We start from the raw sequence: 24,050 nt of genomic DNA on the forward strand, positions 1-24,050 counted from the left end.
TGGCATTCGATTAAACACTGAGTCTCAGTCTAGCGGCCGCTGCTCGGCTGGCCGCTCAGGTGGCGCAGCTGCTGCATGGCTGGCAGACAGCGCCGCACGTAGAGGAGGTGCGTAATTGCGCGGCGGCACTTTGAATAATCGGCGAGTCACAACAGCCCTGCTTGTGGAGTTGACATCAATGCAAAAAAGGCCAAGCCATTGCCATCATCATAGTGTAACAAGGAAGATACTACAGTTGCTTCAGACAACTTTAACTCTAGCTTGACAGCAGTTGGTGTGCCAATACTAAAATTTCAGCGCGTTTCAAACCGGGATTCTAGTGGATAAGCAAAACGAAAGATAAGGCACGTCCATATGGCTGTGGCTACCAAAATTGCTGAAATTGGCAGGCTTAAAGCAGATGATGTCATAGAACAGCAAACAGGTCAAAAATGCCATGATTCTCTTCATACAAAGTGCTCATCAATGAATTGAAAGCAAAGCTGGAGGTGTCCTCAGCTTCTGAGAAAATTCAGATTTTTACTTTGCCCACTAGCAGTTGGAGCATTAAAAACTGATGGAAGAATTCAACGTGTCTGAGCGAATGGTGAAAGCTGCCAGAAAGCTGAAGGAAGAGAAAGACATATTAGCGAAACCAGATCCAAAGCAAGGAAAGGTTTTGCAAGAAGATTTTGAGCAAAGTGCAGCAAAATTCTATGACAGTGATGAAGTCAGCCGAATCTGCCCTGGAAAAAAGGGCTTTGTTGCCATAAGGACACCAGCTGGCGCAGAAGTTAATATGCAGAAACGTCTGCTGCTTTGTAACTTGAAAGAAGCCTGTCAAGAATATTGCAGACAAAATTTACCAAAGTTACGTTTTCCAAATTTTGTGAGCTCCAGCCAAAGAAGTGCATCATAATTGGTTCAGAAGCAACACAATCAGTTTGTGTTTGTACAGCTCATCAAAACGTCAAGTTGATGCTAGCAGCATTGCCAATTATGGATGACTACATAAGTTTGTTAGCCAAAACAGTTTGCAATATGGATTCAAAAGATTGCGTATTCCTACGATGTGACCAATGCCCTGGATTAGAAGTCTTGGAAAGATCTTTAGAAGCTGCATTTGAAGGGAACGACATTGATGAAGCAACTGAATACAAGAAATGGATACACACTGACTGAGATACCCTGGAGACAAAGCAGTCAATGGCTGAAGAATTTATCCAAAAAATTGTGACTCTCTCAAACCACCATTACATAGCAAAGCATCAAATCAACTACCTAAAAAAAAAAAAAAAAAAAAAAAAAATCTAGAATGTGGAAAGCTGGTTGTTCTGATGGATTTTGCAGAGAATTATTCATTTATTGTGAAGGATGCTGTACAAGGCTTCCGTTGGGAAAATAGTCAGTTCACATTACATCCTTTTGTTATTTATTACAAGGTTTTGACTGGGAAGATCGAGTCTCTTAGCATCATCACTGACTGCTTGCGACATGATACAGTTGCAGTTCCTCCTTTCTGCTCCAAGCTGATTGATCACCTGCAAATCCACTTTCCAGTGCTGAAGCACATCAGCTCTTTCAGCGATGGATCAGTTGTCCAATACAAAAATTTCAAGAACTTCATTAATCTATGTAAGCACTCGTATCAGTGCAGAATGGAACTTCTTCACCACAAGCCACGGAAAGTCTCCATGTGATGATAATGGGGGCACAACAAAGCAATTAGCAGCCAAAAAAAGTCTCCAAGGGCCAACTTCAGGTCAAATTCTAACACCAAGTGATCTATTCAGATTTTGTGATGAATAAGTTCATGGAATCAAATTCCTTTTTATCACAAAAGGAAGAAATTGATGCTGCAAGACCTTTGCAAGAAAGGAGATTTGAAAATGGTTGCACAGTTGCATAGGAAATGGTTGCACGGTTGCAGAGGAAACCGCTGCTTCAGACGAATCTATGACAAATGGTTACAAATTAGCAGAGTATCCAACGACACAGTGTCATTTATTGCAAGTGTTGGTCAATCAGCATATTTCTCGAGTGTTCCAATTGACAGCATCCAATCTGGGCAATACATAGCCTGCATTTTTGACAAATTGTGGATTGAAAACATCTGACAAACATCATTGGAAGATCAAGATGCACTTAGCCATCAGAGGTGCTAAAGGGCACCTCTGAGAATTTTAGAGCCATGAAAATGGTTTCCTAAACTCCAGCAACAAATTTATGATGCTTGGTTCATTTTGTAAACTTACTGCTTTGTTTTTGTTCATAACAATGTTTTTTATTTACTGTTTTTTGTATGCCATTCATTAAAGCTATTCCGTCAAGCACCGATATGCGCAAAAGCTAAGGTATCTTTCAAGCTAGTTTAAAAACATTATATGGCAAATTATCATTGTGTTTTTTAATGTTCCTTATAGAAAAAAACCCTCTCTTTCCAATGGTGTCAGTTCAAAGAAGATCCGAAATGGTAGCCATATTGAAAACTAGTCCTGAAAAATGCTGTAAATTTGCAATTTTAAATTTGACACTTGAGACAAGGGTCAATAAAATCAGAGTGATACATTCATTAACGCTAATTCTGGTATAGTATAGTGAGCACCTGGTTGTTGGCTAGCAGCTCAAATATAAAGGTCATAGCTGATTTTCCCTTATAGTAAAAGATGCTTAAAGTACGACTTAAATCTTTCACAATAAATTTTACAAGTCACTTTAAGACCAGGTAGCATAAGGGATAGTAATTTCTGAACATTTTGAGTGCTATAGCTGTATTCATCACCGAAAGTTGTACTAGTGTTCAAGGTGATAGATGTCACAACAGATGCACAAAGCTATACCAAACTTTGCCAAATTATTCACCCCAATGCACTTTATGATTTGATATGGGTCCACTAAGGTGGCCCTAGCTATGGAACCACCAAAAGGATTGAGCCAAAATTTTGCACAGTGACCTAAAACATACATTCACACACAAATTTTAACAGAATCCGAGATGGTCGAGTGAGGACACCTAGGACACTTGATGGGGTATGACCCACTACACTTCTTGTAGATGGGTGTGACTTGTGCCTTTTCCCAAGAACGGGCACCGTTTTTTTTCGAGGGATCTACAAAAGATTGTAGTTAGAAGAGAGACTAATTCAGCCACAAATTCAGTTTGGAATCCGACACGGATTCCATCGAGCCCTGGAGCTTTGTTCAATTTTAATGATATCAGCTGTTTCTCAACACCACTGACACTAATACTTATTTCGTTCATCTTTCAGTGGTATGAGGGTTAAATTAGGCACTTTTCCTGCGGTTTTCTTCACAAAGGAGCATTTGAAAAATGGAAATATGCATTTCAGCTTTTGCTTTGCTACTCTCAATTTAAGTAACTGTCTCATTCAATGGGGACTGGACACTAACTTTGGTGCCACCAACAGCCTTTACATATCACCAGAGTTTCTTTGGGATGTGTGAAAGATCATTTAACAATTTTCTGCTATGGTAGTACTTGAAGACATCATGCATTGCCCTCTTCACAGCCAAACACGTTTCATTCAGCATTTCTCTATCTAAGCCTTACACTTTGACTTACACATATTATACAGTAATACACTACTGGCCATTAAAATTGCTGCGTCAAGAAGAAATGCAGATTATAAACGGGTATTCATTAGACAAATATATTATACTAGAACTGACATGTGATCACATTTTCACGCAATTTTGGTGCATAGATCCTGAGAAATCAGTACCCAGAACAACCACCTCTGGCTGTAATAACGGGCTTGATATGCCTGAGCATTGAGTCAAACAGAGCTTGGACGGCGTGTACAGGTACAGCTGCCCATGTAGCTTCAACATGATACCACAGTTCATCAAGAGTAGTGACCGGCTTGTTGTGACGAGCCAGTTGCTCGGCCACCATTGACCGGACTTTTTCAATTAGAGAATGTGCTGGCCAGGGCAGCAGTCTAACATTTTCTGTATCCAGAAAGGCCCGTACAGGACCTGCAACATGCGGTCGTGCATTATCCTGCTGACATTTAGGGTTTCGCAGAGATCGAATGAAGGGTAGAGCCACGGGTCGTAACACATCTGAAATGTAACATCTGCTGTTCAAAGTGCCGTCAATGCGAACAAGAGGTGACCGAGACGTGTAACCAATGGCACCCCTTACCATCATGCTGGGTGATAAGCCAGTACGGCGATGACAAATACACGTTTCCAATGTGCGTTCACCATGATGTAGAACACGGATGCGACCATCATGATGCTGTAAACAGAACCTGGAATCATCTGAAAAAATGACATTTTGCCTTTCATGCACCCAGGTTCGTCGTTGAGTACACCATCACAGGCGCTCCTGTCTGATGCAGTGTCGAGGGTAACCACAGCCATAGTCTCCGAGCTGCTAGTCCATGCTGCTGCAAACGTCGTCAAACTGTTCATGCAGACGGTGGTTGTCTTGCTAACGTCCCCATCTGTTGACTCAGGGATCGAGACATGGCTGCATGACCCGTTACCGCCATGCGGATAACATGCCTGTCATCTCGACTACTATTGATACAAGGCCGTTGGGATACAGCACGGCGTTCCGTATTTCTCTCCTGAACCCACCGATTCCATATTCTGCTAACAGTAATTGGATCTCGACCAACGCAAGCAGCAATGTCACGATAGGATAAACCGCAATGGCGATAGGCTACAATCCGACCTTTATCAAAGTCGGAAATGTGATGGTATGCATTTCTCCTCCTCACATGAGGCATCACAACAATATTTCATCAGGCAACACCAGTCAACTGCTGTTTGTGTATGAGAAATCGTTTGGAAACTTTCCTCATGTCAGCACGTTGTAGATGTCGCCACCGGTGCCAACCTTGTGTGAATGCTCTGAAAAGCTAATCATTTGCATATCACAGCATCATCTTCCTGTAGGTTAAATTTCGCGTCTGTAGCACGTCATCTTTGTGGTGTAGCAATTTTAATTGCCAGTAGTGTATGTGTTTCCTTAGAAGTTTCTTTACAGTGACTTTGTACCATGGAGGTTCCCTCCCATTATGAACTACTCTACTGGGTACATATCTATCGAGTGCATGGTCAACTATTCTTTTAAACTTGAGCCATAGTTCCTCTACATGCTACTTCCCTGTGCTGAAAGTTTGAAGTTCCTCACTGAGATATAACACTACTGATTTTTTATCTTTTTTATTGAACATATTTATCTTTCTGTTTGTCCTAGTTGTCTTTTCCACTTTGGCAACCATTATTGTCACAACCATGTCATAGTCACTGATACCACTTTTGATGTGGATATCCTCAAAGAGGCCAGATGTATTCATTGTCAATAGATCAAATATACTTTCATTTTGAGTGGGGTTCTCAACTATCTGTTTTAGGTAGTTTTCAGAGAATGCATTTAGGAATGTTCCACAGGATGTCTTATCACGCACACTGCTAACAAAACAGTAATATTCCCAATTAATCATCTGGCCATTACAGTCTCCCCAATTATTGCAGTACGATTGGGGAACTTACGTACAAATGAACAGAGTTTTACTGTAAAGTTTTGGATACACCAGGAGATGAGTCTCAGGGCAATAGAAGGATCCACTCATCTTATGCCCACCTCTGATATTGAGTCTTCCCCAAACAATCTCACATGCAGCTTCAATTTCTATCTCTGTGGATTTAAGTTGCTTGTCTACTGTCATAAATACACCACCCCCATTTCATATTTGCCTATCCTTTCAATATACACTTAAATTTTACCCAAAAACCTCACTGCTATCAATTTCAGTTTTCGGCCAACTTTCTGTACCTAGTATTGAAAACCACATTTAAGCACCTGGCAGAGGGTTCATCAAACCACCAGTATTATGTGAACTTCATTACTTTATTGAGTGCTTCAAACTCTGGCACTTTGTTACGAATGCTTCAGCAGTTTACCATTAGGAGTTAAATACTCTTACTTGTGGGAGGCATTTCTTTCGATCTTACATTGATACTTCTGGGTTTCCTACAGCTATAATTATCTGATCAGATGGAGAGTCACCTAGTCTAAAAAGCCCCTCGTGTGCACCCCACATACAGTCAGCTACCTGAGTAGTGGCATTTGATGTACAGTACACACCTGACCCATTTAGGGGGACTCTACAGTTCTGAACCATATGGCGCAAGTCCAGGAAGTTGCAGTCAGCTTGTCACAGAACCTTCAACGTCTCTGGTTCAGTCCTTCCACTTGCCTCAGAACCAAAGGGCCATGATCAGTTCTGGGGACAATGCTGCAAATTGAGAGCTTCACTGAAATGCCACGCACAAGGCTGGTCTTCTCAACCTTCTCTACCAGTCGCTGGAGCGACTCAAGAATGACCTCTGAGGCCAGACGACAGGCATCATTTGTTCTAATGTGTGCCACAATCTGCAATTCGCTACATGCTGTTCCCTCAATGGCTGCTGGAATAGGCCCCCAGGCATATACTCCAAGTGCACCTGGTTTCCTCTCCTGTCCCTTGGAGCCATTTCCCTATGTCGTGCCATCAGTAGCAATACTATGGACTAACAGACCCCTACCCTTTTGCATTTGTATGTTCTTGGCACCACACAAAACTGGTTTCCCCAAAACAAGAGAAGTGAGTCCCACTGGCTCAGTTTCAGTTAGAGACAGTACCTCAGACTTGTTTGTTAGGGGGATTAGTAGAACACCCTGAGTTCTCCCTGGCCCTCACCCACCCTATACAGGACACCTACATCTACCCCTGACACACAATCAAGTGGATGGGTAATGACAGATTCTGTACTTTCTGCAGAGGAGACAGAATTCACATGAAAGGATAGTACTTGAGAGCTCTTGAAACACACTGATATGCAGCAGCTGCCAATCATTTAACAGTGGTTAAGGCAATTTCCAGGTGCTTGCAAACAACAATCAATTCATCCCTGTCCGAATACAACATTCACAGTAGGGCAGCATTTTGGCTAGTGCAATGTTCAAGGCAGTGAACAAATAACTTTAAATTAAGCCTGCTGATTATCTTTTGATCTGTTGAGATAAAAAGTTGCTAATCATCTAGAACAACTGAAGCAAATACACTGAATAAGATTTCTATTACGGCAACACAAAAACCTGTGGCAAAAATTACTAGTTTCCTAAAATGTTTTGAGGTTATTTATCATTGTTAGCAAACTGGAAAACAGAGTTAATTTATGAAAAATGCAGATAATACATACAGCTGCTCCTCTTTAAGGGAAAGCCATAAATAACACAATATGTTAATTAGAATGTCTGCTACAGTAACTAAATCGCACATGCTGATTTGCTACAGATTGCTCGTAGTTTATGCAAAGCACAATGGTGGCTTCCGAAAATTCTCGAGATTTGTGTTGATATACAATGAAATTCAGGGGTGATTTATTATTTGGCAGAACTGTGAACCACAAATGCTGATTTGCTATGAAATAAATTATGTATCTAAAACACTCTTACCGGTAACTTATGAAAATATAGTTTTGTAAGTTTCCGAAAATTCTCAAAATTAACCTACTTTTCACATAATTGTACAATGAAATTAGATAATGATCGTTTTGAATGAGGATAGGCCTGTTCTAAAAAACATTTAGAATTGCACAATTACGTTTAAGCCTATAATTGATGATAGCAGTACAAGTTTATTGCAGGACTTTCAAATGCTGGAAATTTCAAAATATATTACAACACAAACGGGTACTGAGACTATCAATGAAAGATTATACAGAAGTGAAACGAACAGTAAAACATGTTAATCTAAACTTCAAATCAGCACACACAAATCTTTTACATGCAGTCTCACACAAAGGAAAATTCTGACGTCTACTTTCACATATAAACAAACATGCATATTGCACAGATTTTTCACTTAGCTGATTCTGTGCACACTTCTACATGGCGTCCCGAAGAACACTGCAGTGTCAGTTTATCTCGGTCAAAACAACTAAAATGTGTCGCACCAACAAAGCACGTGTTCTGCCTGTTGCAACTAACAATACAATGCATCAAACTGCCTATAACCTTTCTCTACGGAATATTTCCGATGGCTTTTCTCTCTTCCCTGGCTTGAGACTCACGTTTCGTAAGTACTACATTGTGACAACGGATTGCTATCCTTCATGTTGTATTTGTGTAACATTCATTTCATATAATGTTATTAATCCATTCATAATCATCATCATCAGTTATCTGCTACATTAGCAGGTCCTTTGCCTCTCCATTTTCTGCGATCCATTGCTTCCTTCTTAAGGCTGCTGTATGTTGTACCGTCCATCATGTCATCCAGTATCTGGAATCTCTTCCTTCCTCGCTTCCTTTTCCCTTCTACATAACCTTCTAAAACTGTTTTTATCAGTCCGTCATTCTTTCTTAATATATGCCCAATCCAATTTCTTTTTCTTCTCTTTATTACATCTAGTAACTGCCTTTTCTCTCCCACTCTTCTCAGTACGTCTTCATTTTTTACTCTGTCCATCCAACTTATTCCTCCCATCTTCCGCCATGTCCAGATCTCAAAAGCCTCCAGCCTTTCTCTGTCTTTTTTCCTCATAGTCCATGTTTCAGCGCCATATAGAAGATCACTCCATATAAGACATTTTATGAGTCTCTTTCTGAGTTCTCTGTCCATACCGCTGCAGAAGATTCTCCTTTTCTTATAAAACACCTCTTTTGCCATTGCTATCCTTGTTTTAATTTCTGTGGTGCACTTCCAGTCGGTGTCTATCCTGCTTCCAAGATACTTAAAATTTTGCACCTGTTCTAGTTTTTCTCCATTCAGCACAATTTTTAGTTCCTTATTTCCTCCTATTGCCAATACTTTTGTTTTATTTGTGTTAATTTTCATTCCATATTTTTTTCCGTTAGTTGCAATGGTGTCCACCAAATCCTGTAATTCTTTTTCCCCTGTGGCTAGAAGGACCATGTCATCAGCAAATCTCAAGCACCCTACTCTTCTTCCTCCAATTTCTACTCCTTTGTCATCTAATGAGCATTGGTCAATCATATTTTCCAAGTACAGGTTGAAAAGAGTAGGTGATAAACAGCATCCTTGTCTTACTCCTTTCCCTAGTCTGATCCAGTTTGTACTTTCTCCTCTCACTTTAACTGAAACTTTTTGATTAAGGTACAATGAGTTTATAAGTCTTCTGGTTTTCCAGTCCACTCTCTTTTCCCTCATAATAGTCGCCAGCTTGTCCCAAACCACATTGTCAAATGCCTTTTCTAAATCGATGAAGCACATATATAGGTCTCTTCCTTTTTCAATAAACCTTTCTCCTAAGATTCGTAGGAGCCCTATTGCATCTCTGGTGCCCGTATTCCGTCTAAAGCCAAACTGCTCCTCGCCGAGATTCTCCTCTACTACTTTTTCAAGTCTTTTATTAATTATTCTTAACATCACTTTGGCTGCATGTGAAATGAGGCTGATTGTCCTGTGCTCGCTGCATTTCTTGGTTCCTTGTTTTTTCGGCAATGGAATCATTACTGTTGTCAAAAAGTTCTCAGGCCATTCACCACTGTCATATATTTTATTACATAACCTCAATATTTCTCTTATTCCATTGTGGTTCAAGCATTTTAGTATTTCTCCCGGTATTGTATCTGTACCTACTGCTTTGCCATTTTTCATTGCAGCAATAGCAGACTTTACTTCTTCCATTATGATGGTCGGTCCTTTCTCTTCATCACTTACACTGTTGTGTGATTCAAGTTCCAGAGTTTCTGGTTTGCTATTTGTGTCATATAGCTCTTTTATATATTCTTCCCATCTCTGGAGGACATCATCACGATCTTTATACACTACCTCTTCGTCTTTACTCAAAATTTCCATAGTAGCACTTCCTGCTCTGTTTTGTTCCCATGTCATAGTCTTTACTCTGTTGTATAGTAAGTCGTATCTTCCTTTCCTGTCCAGTTCTTCAATTTCATCACATTCCTCTTTTAGCCATTTTTTCCTAGCCTGCTCTGTTTCTCTTCGCAGTTCGTTATTTAACCTTCGGTATATCTTTCTTGCATCTTCAGTGTTCTTGTTTTTCAATTTTCTTCTCTTCTCCATCTTGGAAATCATTTCTTGTGTGACCCATGGTTTTTTTGACCTTTTCCCTTTTACATATCCTATATTTTGCTATCCTGCTTTAATGATTCCTTCTTTCAGCATATTCCAGTACTCGTTGGCATTATCAGGTGCTTCTTTGTCTCGTAATGTGTTTAGAAAGTCCCGAGACAGCATTTCTGTAAATTGTTCTTTGTTGGACCTTATCTTCTCTAGATCCCATTTCTTCACCATTGTCGCCTTTTTCAGTTTTTTCATTCTTATTTCTATTTCTGCCATAAGTAAGTTGTGGTCACTATTAATATCTGCACCTGGTAATGTGTGCACCTTCTTGATTCCATTCCTGTATCTTTCTTCTACCAGTATAAAATCGATTTGGTTTCTATATTTATCCCCTGGTGATTTCCAAGTGTAGAGCCTCCTCTTATGGTTCTTGAACCATGTGTTTGCCACTATCAGCTGCCTTTCCCTGCAGAAGTCAATTAACCATTCACCTCTGTCATTTCTCTTTCCAAGACCATGACTGCCTACTATGTTTCCCTCTTTCCCTTCTCCCACAATGGCGTTCCAGTCTCCCATTACTATTTTGCAGCATTTTTTATTTTCGTCCATTATTCTCTCTATTACATTGTACGTTTCCTCTACAATTTGGTCATCATGTTCTGAAGTTGGCATATACACCTGGACAATCAGTAAATCTTTTTGTGCTCCTTTCAGCCTTACACCAATAACCCGGTCATTTGCATAGTCTACATATTCCACACATTTAGCCAATTCCTTTGTCATAATCATTCCTACTCCATTAATTCCTTTTACTTCTCCTCCTGAGTAGTAGAATACATATTCATCTGACTGCAACTCTCCATGTCCATTCCATCTTACTTCAGCAACTCCTACGAGGTCCATATGATTCTTTTCCATCTCTCTTTTAAGGTTTTCTAGCTTTCCTGCTTGTAGCAGAGTTCTGACATTCCAGGTACCAATTCTCGTTTTGATTTTTTGCCTCCTTTCAAGTTGTCCCCCCCGTAGATCCGAATGGGGGACTATTTTACCTCCGGACACTGATTTAACATGAGAGGAAGCCATTTTTGTGCATAAAATGGAGACTGCATTATGCAGGGAAGATAATCTGCGGTGGTATTCCGTTGCCTTCCGCAGTTCTGGAGGCCGCCCCTAACATGGGATACAGACGCCTTTTGCAGCCGCCCGCTCCGGGTCAGACGCTGCATGAGAAGTATAGGTTGGAAAATGAAAGACCCCTAGCCCTCGAAACCTAATAGCGTCAGGGTCGGAAAAGAACAAGAGCTGGCTGAGGGTGGCCAGATAGGAAAGATAAGAGTGAGGAGCCTGGCATAAGTAAGTGGAAGCAATGCCAGGACTCAGCTCGGGGCCCCGTGGTCCCGAGAACAAGAGCTGGCCGAGGGTGGCCAGATAGGAAAGATAAGAGTGAGGAGCCTGGCATAAGTAAGTGGAAGCAATGCCAGGACTCAGCTCGGGCATTTCAGAATGTTTTTTCACTTGTTGAAACAGATCCTATCCGGTCCCATTTTTGGACTAAGAAATGCATGGCGCACTTTTCTGGCACTTTGAGATCACAAAACTTCTCAGCAAACAACTGACCACATCATGAATTTGTTGTCACATAACTTTTCACAATGAACACCCACTGCTACACTGAGAATATCACAGTCTCTTTTGCACTGGTCCACTCACACTGACACAGCCCAAATTACACACTGAAATGGTGTGGATCACATGGCAGATGCAGACGTGGTGGTGTTATACGCATACATTCACTTCCAATCATATCCACTAGTCGAGGCCATTTGCTCCACCCTGTACTAATTACAGGAAATTGACTTAGGATGTTGGAGAGGTAATCTTCTCTGTTTATCTTTTGTCAAGTAACGTATGGAGAACCAATAGTTCCTGTATAATTAAATTAACAAGCCATATCTTCCTGCAAAACTTCCTTTACGTCAGGGCTTACATGTCCTACATCTTGTGCTGCAAGTTCACATCATTTAATAGTGACACATACTTGGCTTTAACTGAACAATTATCTGACTGGTCCAATTTGTACACACCATTATCATGTGTAGGTACTGGAAACCAATTCTTTCGCTTATCTTTATTAAACATGATGGAATGTCCCTTTGTAGAATCTTTCTTACAGAAAGTAAATTTGTGCTTAACTGTAGCATGTACAGAATCTCTGTTACTTTACATTTAGTCTATTTTCTAGCAACTTGTGCATCAATGTGTGTGTCACCAATTCCTTCAACAGATAAATTCTCACCATTATTGCCATTATCACTAGTGGAGTTAACATTGATCTACATGAATTCATTACCCATGGGAGTTTAAACATTTCCTGAAGCACCAATGCAAATATACCAGCCATTATTTTATACCTTCACCTGATGTAGTGAAGACAGTAATTTTTAAGTTCCTTCAGATGACTTGCTTCTTCCCTTGGTTTTGCTGCGACAGTTTCTTGCAACATGACCAGACTTACCATAGATACAGCATCTTGGTCCTTTGGAGAGATTGTGTGAAAAGTTTGATATTTTTCTTGTTCACTTGAAAATCTGTGCCACTAATCATTGAGTGGCAATGGTTTTCATACTTCATTTCCTGCAACAACTTAGTTTTAATAGTCTCCAATCATTAGTTATTGGAATTCTCCAGGCTCTCAGTCACTACTTTGTAGTCATCTCATATACTGCGAACAAAATGCACCCTACCCACTCTCTTTCACTTCAAAATTCAAAGAGTTTAACTTATTAGAAGTAAGAATTTTAGATACATATTATTCTACTGATGTGCGTACAGTTCTCTAGTCAAGTTATGAGGAGTGTAGTCAGAAAACCAATCCTTCTGTAAAGTCGTGAGTTCTCATATACCTGTTTTACATTGTCCCATCCTTCTTTTGTGGCTTTCATGTTCTGCAGGCACACATAAATTGCTGGATCAATTGGCAATATTATTTTTGCTCTAGCATCATACACTTTCGACTCCTCATCCTTTACTTCACCCGAGATGCATTCCTGTATGTTTCATGTTGAAAATATGTTTTCAGTGCGAACTGAATCTTATTTTAGTTCTCTCTTCCTTTCAGTTTTTCTACAAGTGAAAATGAATTTAATGCCATAAAAAACAGATTGTGGACTTGAGTTTTCTTTTTTGTTTTGTGATTTTTAAATAAGTGTGCTTACTGGGTCTGCTGGGCTCATAACCTGTTGTCTTTTGCTTTAATATTCAGTAAAGTGATTAAGTAAAGCAATCACAGATTGGTTAACACAAACAAACATTTAACTGTACTAATACCCACACATAATATACAGAAGACACATATAAACAACTATAAAGAACATGCACAGAAACTAACAGCAAGAACATATACATCAGCAGAGGCATAGATTCTCAGAAATTACCAAGATCATTTGGAAGTGATACATTTCTAGCACCAACTGTCATGATGCCCGATATCGATTAGTTATTGATTTCATTTACAGGGTAATAATGAACCTTGTCAGCAGTTCTCTATAGATGAGTGAACTGAAGCTGGTACAGTGTATTTGCGCTACTCTCCCATGGTGGGACTTAGTTCTGAGATTGTGTACTATGGCAAAAAAAGGGTTGCTCCCAGTTCCATACACAACATGCAAGATTTACGAAGAAGAAGATCTGGGTGATGAATAAGGTAAGTTAAATTACTGTCATCTTTTGTCATTGGTGTCAATGGTATAAACCAAATCAATATCTCGTGCCGCGACAGCTGTGCGCTCAATATATTTTGCTTGCAAGCGATCTTTGAAATTGCCGGATTCTCATGCATTGTGGTCCAAGCTGCTGGAGATGGTGGTCAAGTGCGCGTGGGTCGTGTGTGCGCCTGCGCGTTTTTCTTTTTTGAAGAAGGTTTGGGCCGTAAGCTAATGTGCGAGTCTTTTTGTTGTGTTACTCTTCTTTACAATGAGTAGCAATCCTTTACCTAATAATGTCAAAGAACATTTGAAACATTATTAAATGTTTATTTGAATATAACCACAGATTCATGCACTGATAAATGTAAGGGGTATTTTTTAAAAAAAAGTAGAAACTTGCATTTATAATGTTAACACACCTGGACATGGTGTCCTTGAGAGTTGAGACCAGTGTATTCTGTTTGTCAGCTAAAAGCTGAGCTGAACGTGGTTGAGAACTCAGAAAATCCAGCCATGAGCTGATGGACTCCACCTGCACACCCTACACAAGAAATATTCAGGATTAACAATACAGCCATAGATGTACAAATACAGCCAACATCAGTATTTATGAACTTACGAGATTCTCCGAGAATACTTCTCCTGATGATAAATTATAAATATGCCTGGCAAGGGCTTCAGCAACAACTTGAATATTTTGCACTAGATGAGTCACATCTGTTGAATCTCTGGTGTCCAATATTGTGTGCCTTCTTGCTTCTTTATGACTCTAATAAAAAAATACAAAGTTCAGTAAGTTTTCACGTTGATTTGACACACACACACACACACACACACACACACACACACACACACACACACACACATTCAGAGGCAACATAAAACTTATTTCTTCAAAGTATCCAAACTTTATTTAGGGAAAGTATAATGCAGCCTTTGTGCGAGATTGTGTTTGCACATTAGAAATTCCAGACACTAATATTTTGCTGCTTACATAATTTTCACATGATCTTTCACCAAGTGTGATAACACTCATGCTTATCATGATATACTGAGCATGTATAATATTTACGAGTGCTGAAAAAACTTTGTCTTAAGCTGTGCTTTTTAGACACTTTTGGCAAAGTATCCTCCTTCAGAAACAACTGTTACTAATTTCACTGTATTAGTTTGTGAAAAAAGAGGGATACTTTTGATAATTTTTGAGCATTTGCAAACATATATTTCTAAGAAGTTTCGTAAGTTTCAAATGTTATCCTTAACTTATTTCAGACTAAATGGCATTTTATCAAACAATGGAAAAAAAGCTGTCAGGCAAAAATCTAACAATGTTAAATGGCATTTTATTTATAGTTACTGTTCAAAGAATCTTTCACACTAAATTTCAGTTACATTGTTACCATGACCTTCAACCTAAAGGCTGGTTTGATGCAGCATTCCATGTTACTCTATGCTATGCAAGCCTGTTCATCCCCATATAATTACTATACCCCACATCCATTTAAATCTCCTTACTGTATTCACCTCTTGGTTCCAATCAAGTTGTGCCACAAATTTCTTTTCTTTCCAATTCTATTCAGTACCATCTCATTAATTACACGATCAATCCATCTAATCTGCAGCATTCCTTTGTGGCACCAAATCTCAAAATCCTACTCTTCTTGTCTGAACTACCTGTCATCCACATTTCATATCTGTACAAGGCTACAATTCAGACAAATACCTTCACAAAAGTTTCCAAACACTTAAATTTATGTTTGATGTTAACAAATGTTCTTTTCTTTATGCATTCTTTGACAAAATGTGTTCTTTAGAAATATTAGTAGTGCATGGGTGCAAAAGATCTGTAGTACACAAGCATTTCACCAAAATATAAATTATAGCAAGTCTCAGTGGTTTTTTGTCATTTCACAGACAACATGAAGACAAAATATTTCAAAAACTACTCACAATGAAACAATTGACTACAGTATTTGTGATTAAACACTTACTCTGAGAGACGATAAGGTAAAAGCTGGAAGCCTTCTAATGCTGTACCGTTCATGTTCCCAAGCTAGGAGTTCATCAGCAAGATTGATCTTCTTGTGGATGCCTTCAACGGACATATCTGGATACAGCATTTGTGAAACAGATTTTAGTTCCTGAAATATATGGAAGTTATTCAGTATCAGTTGCATGAACCATTATGATTAAAATACAACATGTAGTGTTAACTGTATTAATAGGGACATTCCTTGAGATATATATATATATATATATATATATATACATAGAGAGAGAGAGAGAGAGAGAGAGAGAGAGAGAGAGAGAGAGAGAGAGAGAGAGAGAGAGAGAGGGGGAGGGGGGGGGGAGGGGGAGGGGAGGGGGGGGGGAGAACATAATTGCTGGTCAGTAACAATATCCAGGGGAAATTTTTTTTAGTACAACCAACAGAGACATAAAAATAGAGGAAAATATTCCAGCTCTTAGAATTATTAGTTCCTTCCCCACGGAGGAGAGAGAGGTAGGTTGGTGGAGGTGAAAAAGGAAGAGCAGGTCACTCAGACTGTGAGAGAGACCTACCTATTGTGAGAAAAGGAGAGAGAGATGAATGGGGAGGCATCAGAAAGAGGTGGTCAAAGATAGTGTTAAAAGATAAACAAATGGACAAGAGCTCCTATGTTTATTCCGTTTTTGTGACATGCCTGGATTGCCTTAGACATTTTTTAAAATGTTTGTTCTGTTAAGAACGAGAAACGCTTTCTTTGTGTTAATGGAGTACACTCCCCCCCTCCTCTCAGTAAATATTAATGTGTGTGGTATGACTGTTGTGTCTTACTAAAACAATGGTTACAGGTCCATGTGAGTTAATGAAGAACATATAAAACAATGTTGATCTAAAACTCCTACACTAAACAAAAACAAACATTTGCCGATACTGACTGAGTATTTTCATGCGACACATTTGGTAAACATTAACTGGTGCCGAGCTGTGTTTGTGGATGGCAGGGAAAAGAAAAAAGTGTTCCAGTAACAATAGTAAGCCTCTCCTTGGGACACCACCTTAGTGAAGCACTTACCAAGTGGGCGGAGAGGCTCACATGTATCCGAGGCTAATGACAGGTGTAGCACAGCTACTGGCCGAGTCTCCCATGCCGGACAGGATTCAGTTGATGAACCAGATGAAGAGTGTCCCACAATACCCCATCTCTCCTTTATCTACTCCAGTAGTACTTTTCAAATTCTCTTGATGTTTAACCCAAGGCAAGATGCGATCCACGCCAAGGGGTCCATCGCACATGGAAAGATGTGCCATTAACGGAGCCTCAGGGATACAGTGAGACCTCGCTGAGCACTGTGGCAGCAACAACAGCCAAGCTAAACACCATTCTGAAAGAGGCTTCTTCGGTATTCTTCCAACAATGGCAGCACCGCTGGGAGAAGTGTGAGGAGAACCAAGGGCACTACTTTGATGCTGGTCAGGTGTCTAATGCTTCAGGTACACCAGCCCCCCCCCCCCCCCCCCCCCTCCTTTTTTCCTGACTACAGGTCAGATAATTTTCTAAAAGGCATCAACATAAAGTTTGAGTTTGAAATGGTTGTCAAACAGACCATGGTCTATAGGAATCCTAGAGAAACAGACTGGGACACTCATGTAGAAAAGATCTAAATTCACACTTATCTGAAACTAGAGCTTCCGATAAAAAACACAATAGATTTCACGGAAATGGCAGACACAGTGACATCTGCCATTGTTACCTCATACTTATAATACTGCCCAAACACCAAGAAAAGCACAAACAGGAGTGTACATTGGTGTAACAACAATCTGGAACTGCAAAGGAAGCAGGTAAAAAGACTGTTCAAGCTCGCAAGCAAGAAAAGACAATGGGCAAACTACCGAGAAACCTTTCAATACAATCTTGTGATTAAGCAAGTGAAACTATAGCCTGGAAGATATTTTGTGAGGAAGTAGGTGCAGCTACTTGCATTGGACCTCGTGAAATCCTCACTAGAGTACCAGCTAATCTAGGAGATGCTCCATGGATGGAGGATGGTGGATATACAAAGACAATGATGCTGGATGTGCTCCTAAGAACTCACTTCCCTCAATGCACTGAGGACTGGGAATCTGCCGGAGAATTTGTTACTTTGAAAAACATTCAGTGGGAGGAAAAGTCACAAGGCCCAGACTGAACCTTTCCAGCTCTGGGGGATTAATTACAATCCTGTTTAAACTGATTAGGCTCAGCTTAGCAGCAGGAATCATGTCTAGCTCTTGGAGGACAGTGACGGTTGTTTTTATTCCAAATCTATGGAGAACTGATCATACCGAGGCTAAGGTTACGAGATCGATCAGTATGTCCTTTTCTATGAAGACGTTACAAATCAACCAGGTAAATCATGTAAAAAGCACTGCACCAACTTCTTGGGAAGGTGGAAAAGCTCTAGCCTCTCAGGAAGTTACTCCCTGCATCTTCTGGGATATCAAAAGGGCTTTGAATTCCTGGTTAGGGCTGTAGAAGACCATGGCATAGAGACCAACACATGTAGGAGAGTACTACCATGTTCAGTAGAAGAAAAGTATACACCACCAAGATGAATGAGAAAATGGTGATCGAAACAACTAGGGGTTGTCTGTCCACAAAGGGGTAGGTGGGATTTTGGGAGTGGCAGTGGGGTGGGGGGTGTTTGTCCCCTATTACTGTGGAACCTGGTGGTGAATGAACTTATTGAAGAATCAAATACTAAAGGCTACATTCACCAAGGATGGCCAGATGATTTATTCGTAGTAATACTGGGTGTTTCAAAAAGAATGATCAGATTTCAAAATTCAAATTATTTAGGAGTAAAGAAGACGATTCACCGAAACTCAGAAGCACTGTGTTGTCGATAGGTACACAAACAAAAGGTACAGAGCTTTGCTAGTGTTTGGAATACAGTTTCTTTTTCAAACTTGTAGGGAAAACACGTACACTTTCTTCCTCTTTCTCCCACCCCTATAAGCTTAAAAAAGTAGTGCATTTCGAAAGCTAGCAAATCTTTGTACATTTTGTTTGTATACCTATCAAGCAGTGCTTCTGACTAAGTGAGCCATCTCCTTTATTCCTAGATAATTAGTAATTCTCAAGCAGAACTTTCCATACATTATGATTTCAAAGTCTCATTTACTGATAAAGACATACAACAAACATGGGCTGGTGCAAAATACTCAAAAAAGTTTGAAGTTTTATCTCTGCTACTACAAATGCTCTGTGTTTTCATCAGCAGCACTGCAGCACACAAAATGCTTTCTGTGGAGCAGATAGCATCCTGACTGACTGCAACTGAGAAGACAGACAAACTGGCATCTAATAGAAATTTGCTGAACCTTTAGGCCATGCCCATTCAAACAACACACATTTCCTTACCACGGCATCCCATGTTACATAGTTACGTCAAAAATCAGGTTGTTCCTTTTGAAACACCCTGTACTTCACAAGTGTGCAAGTACTGCTCAAACAATGGCTCAATGTGCATTTAACATTGTGCGAAAGTGGTGCAGGAAAAAGGGCTTAATATAGCAGAGAAGCTAAGTCACAGATAGGCACAGAAAAAAGACTGCCACAAGCGAAGCTTTCAGCCCATAAGGCGCTTGTCAGAAATTGACGACAGGTACAACGAGGATAAACTTGTTGTGGATCTCTGGTCACACAGGAATGAATGGCAATAAACATGCTGACAGGCTGGGCAGGACAGGTGCAGTGACTCCATTTATTGGGCCAGAACCTGACCTAACCATCACCAAGGAAAATGGTAAAATCGAAACTACATAGCTGGATCAGTAGGCAACACGCTGAAAATTTTGTGATTGTTATAAAAAAATCAAAAATGGCAAGCTAATGATGCCAAAGCCATGTTTCAAGAGGAGTTCTGTAACCCTGGATCTGAACAAGTAACAGGTTGAACTCATGGTAGGACTAATGACTTGCCAAGGGAACTTAACGAAACATCTACCCACAATGGATATATAGAAAGAAGCTCCTAAGTGTAGAATATGTCACAAGGAAAATAAAACTGCACCCCTATAGTCATAGGATATAACTTTTATTTTATTTTACGAAGTGCAAAATTTTACATTTCTGAACATCTAAAGCAAGTTGCCAATCTCTGCACCACTTCAGAATATGGAATCGGTGGGTTCGGGAGGGTAATACGGAACGCTGTGCTGGATCCCAACGGCCTTGGATCACTAGCAGTCGAAATGACAGGCATCTTATCCACATGCTGTGATGGATCATGCAGCCATGTCTCGATCCCTGAGTCAACAGATGGGGACATTTGCAAGACAACAACTATCTGTACGAACAGTTCGACGACATCTGCAACAGCATGGACTATCAGCTCGGGGACCTTGGTTGCGGTTACCCTTGACGCTGCATCACAGGCAGGAGCGCCTGCGATGCTGTACTCAGTGACGAACCTGGGTGCACGAATGACAAAACGTCATTTTTATGGATGAACCCAGGTTCTTTTTACAGCATCAGGATAGTAGCATCCGTGTTTGGTGACATTGCGGTGAGTGCACATTGGAAGAGTGTATTTATCATCGCCATACTAGCTCATCACCCAGCGTGATGGTAAGGGGTGCCATTGGTTACACGTCTCTGTCACCTTTTGGTGGCATTGACGGCACTTTGAACAGCAGACGTTACATTTCAGATGTGTTACGACCAGTGGCTCTACCCTTCATTCGATCCCTGCAAAACCCTAAATTTCAGCAGGATAATGCACGACCGCATGTTGCAGGTCCTGTACGGGCCTTTCTGGATACAGAAAATGTTCAACTGCTGCCCTGGCCAGCACATTCTCCACATATCTCACCAATTGAAAACGTCTGGTTAATGGTGGCCGAGCAACTGGCTCATCACAATACGCCAGTCACTATTCTTGATGAACTGCAGTATCATGTTGAAGCTGCATGGGCAGCTGTACCTGTACACGCCATCCAAGCTCTGTTTGACTCAATGCCCAGGCATATCAAGGCCGTTATTACAACCAGAGGTTGTTGTTCTGGGTACTAATTTCTCAGGATCTATGCACCCAAGTTGCGTGAAAATGTAATCACATGTCAGTTCTAGTATAATATATTTGTCCAATGAATACCTGTTTATCATCTGCATTTCTTCTTGGCGTAGCAATTTTAATAGCCAGTAGTGTAATTAATGTACAACATGAACAGCAAGGGTCACAAAACACTTCCCTGGGGCATACCCAAAGTTACTTATACATCTGACAATGACTCTCCATCCAATGTAACATGCTGTTTCCTCCCTACCAAAAAGTCCTCAAAGCCAGTCTCAAATTTCACTTAATACCCAATATGACCATACTTGGACAAAATGCCTAGGTGCAATACAAAGTTAAATGCTTTTTGAAAATCAAGAAATACTGCATCTACCTGGTTACCTTGATCCAAAGCTTTCAGTACGTCACACGAGAAAAGTGTGAGATGGGTTTCACACTAAGAATGATTTTTCGAAAACCATGCTGGTTAGCACTGAGGAGGTCGTTCTGTTTAAGATACCTAATTATGTTTGAGCTCAGAATATGTTCCAAGATTTTACAACAAATCTATGTCCAGGTTATTGGATGGTTGATTCATGGATCACTTTTACTAACCTTCTTGGAGATGGGTGTGATCTGTGCCTTTTTCGAAGAACTAGGCACAGTTTTTTGTTTGAGGGATCTATGATACAATATAGTTAGAAGAGGGGCTAATTCAGCTGCAAATTCACTAAAGAATCTGACAGGAATTAAATTGGAGCCTGGCGATTTGTTTCAATTTTAACGATTTCAGCTGTTTCTCAACACCACAGACACTAATAATTATTTCATTTATCTTTTTAGTGGTATGAAGATTAAATTGAGGTACATATCTATCCACTGTATGGTCAACTATTCTTTCTAACTTTAGTCACAATTCCTTTACATGCGTCTGCCCTGTGCTGAAAGTTTCAAATTCCTCAGTGAGATATGATACAACTGATATTTTATCAGTTTACTGAATGCATATCTTTCTGCTTGTTTTAGTTGTCCTTTTTTACTTAGTTAATCGTCATTGTCACAACCACATCATAGTCACTGATACCAGTTTCAATGTGGACATCAACGAGGTCAGGACTATTTGTTGTCATTAGATCCAATATATCTCAATCTTGAACAGGGTTCCTAACTATCTGTTATAGGCAGTTTTCAGAGAAGACGTTTAGTAATGTTTCACAGGATTTCTTATCATGCCCACCACTAACCGAACTGTAATTTTCTCCAATTTAACTGTTGGATGATTAAAGACTGTTCTCATGATTACAGTATGACTGGGGAACTAAGTTACAAGTGAAATTTGTGAGTCATTGGATTCTAACAGATGAAATGGGGTGCAACAGAAGTAGAGATACAGATCTCACTCTTATATAATTGTATCAAGACAACAGGAAACAGGTGGTACACTTTACTGATAATCATTAATAGTATTATTGACATGAGCTCTGAATTCCTAGATAGTTCAAGAGTAGTGCCTCAATTTTCCTTGCTGGTATCCTTACTGTTTATAATTTATATCAATGACATACCTACTCCATGCCATGTAAATCTGTTCTGTATACTGACGACAGCATTGCACTTTCAGTGCAACTGGTAATGACATAGGGGATCTAAAGGAACAAAGCAAAGCTGACCTAAGAATTTCCACTATCTGGTTTAAATACAATGAAGTTACTATAAATCAGAATAAAACTGAAAATGTAATTTTTGGCTTATCCACTGCCAACGACAATTTTATGGCTGTTAAACTTATGGGTGTGCACTTTGAATCTTGGAATCTCCACACAGATAGTGTCTGCACTAAATTATCAGGAGTTACATACCTGTTACATAAACTTTGAGGATGCATGAGTGAAAACATGATGTTATGCTTTTTTCACAGCCATGTAATATACGAGTTTTTATGCGTCAGATGTGCAGCAGGTGTTATATACGTACACGTACACACACACACACACACACACACACACACACACACACACACACACAGGGTGGTCGGAAATTCCACATTTCTAAGACATGTAGAGGGTAGTAAGTACATAACATTTTGAATAGGAACCCATGTCCGGAAACATACCACTTCTGTTCTATGACAGTTTCAATGCAGATGATTATCTCCTCCACACCTGCGTGAGGAATGTACTTAGGCATGACCCAGTACAAGTTTTGCAATCCATTTGAAAAGAATACTGACTCGTTCCATTATTACTTATACATTTGCATTAAAACTTACACCTTATGGTTTACATTAGTTGACACCAACAAGAACCAAGCATCTACGGCACCAGCCGCAACATACGGATGCATTACAACAGCGGCTCGATGTGGCAACCACCAACGTTGTTACACACATTGTACCTCCGAAGCATGTTCTGGTACACTCTCTCCATCCCACCTGTTGTCTCTTCAATGTCTTGTGCAGCGGCCAGAACTCGTGCCAGCAGATCTTCCTCTGTCTCTACAGGTGTCTCATAAATTAAGCTTTTCATACGACCCCACAAGTAGTAGTCCACAGGGGTTAAATCCAGCGATCGTGGCGGCCACGTGGTTGGACCACCATGGCCTATCCATCTTTCACCATACCGTCTGTTGAGATGTCTCTGGAGATCCAGTGAAAAGTGAGGTGGTGCTCCATCATGCTGAAACCACATTTCCTGACGGACATTCAATGGCACAGCTCCCAAGAAAAGGTCCATTACATGTCGTAGGAAGACTAAGTATGTGGGACCCGTGAGCTTGGATGGAAGGAGGTATGGTGCAATCAAATGACCATCCAGAATACCTGCCCACATGTTAATTCCAAACCTGTCTTAAAATACCTGAACATGCGTGGCACGAGGGTTTTAGTCTGCCCAGACATGGCTATTTCGAGCATTCAGAACACAATTGCTTGTGAACCTACATTCATCTGTGCAGATAACTCAACGTGGAAACAGGGGCGCATTGATGAAATGGTGCAGGAACCATGTGCAGAAGGCGACGCATTGTGGAAAGTCTGCTGGACTCATAGCATGTACCCTTTGTATGTGGTACGGATGTAATTGTTGCTCATGCAGGACGTCCAAGACGGTACTGTGACTAACAGCCATTGCACGTGCAATTGTTCTCGAATTCGTTGATGGGCTATCTTCAATGCGACGCAATACACCTCTTGAAATTCGGAAGTGCGGCATCACAGTGGAGTACCACAGTCCTGCCTTCTTACGCTGAAGGTACCCGTTTCTCGTAGCTGTTG

At 40.3% G+C, this 24,050-nt stretch overlaps 1 protein-coding gene across 1 annotated transcript in view; it reads right to left on the reverse strand.

The window, feature by feature from the left end:
- LOC124615553 (nicalin) overlaps positions 1-24,050 on the reverse strand; it is a 118,670-nt gene that overhangs the window by 29,614 nt on the left and 65,006 nt on the right. Inside the window, exons 8-10 of the mRNA XM_047143528.1 lie at positions 15,745-15,894; positions 14,373-14,522; positions 14,173-14,294 (exon numbers count right to left, since the gene is read on the reverse strand). Of these exons, the coding sequence (XP_046999484.1) occupies positions 14,173-14,294; positions 14,373-14,522; positions 15,745-15,894 (422 nt within the window). The remainder of the gene's footprint in view (positions 1-14,172; positions 14,295-14,372; positions 14,523-15,744; positions 15,895-24,050) is intronic.

The sequence above is a fragment of the Schistocerca americana genome, chromosome 5, assembly GCF_021461395.2.
Source record: "Schistocerca americana isolate TAMUIC-IGC-003095 chromosome 5, iqSchAmer2.1, whole genome shotgun sequence".
Lineage (NCBI taxonomy): Eukaryota > Metazoa > Arthropoda > Insecta > Orthoptera > Acrididae > Schistocerca > Schistocerca americana.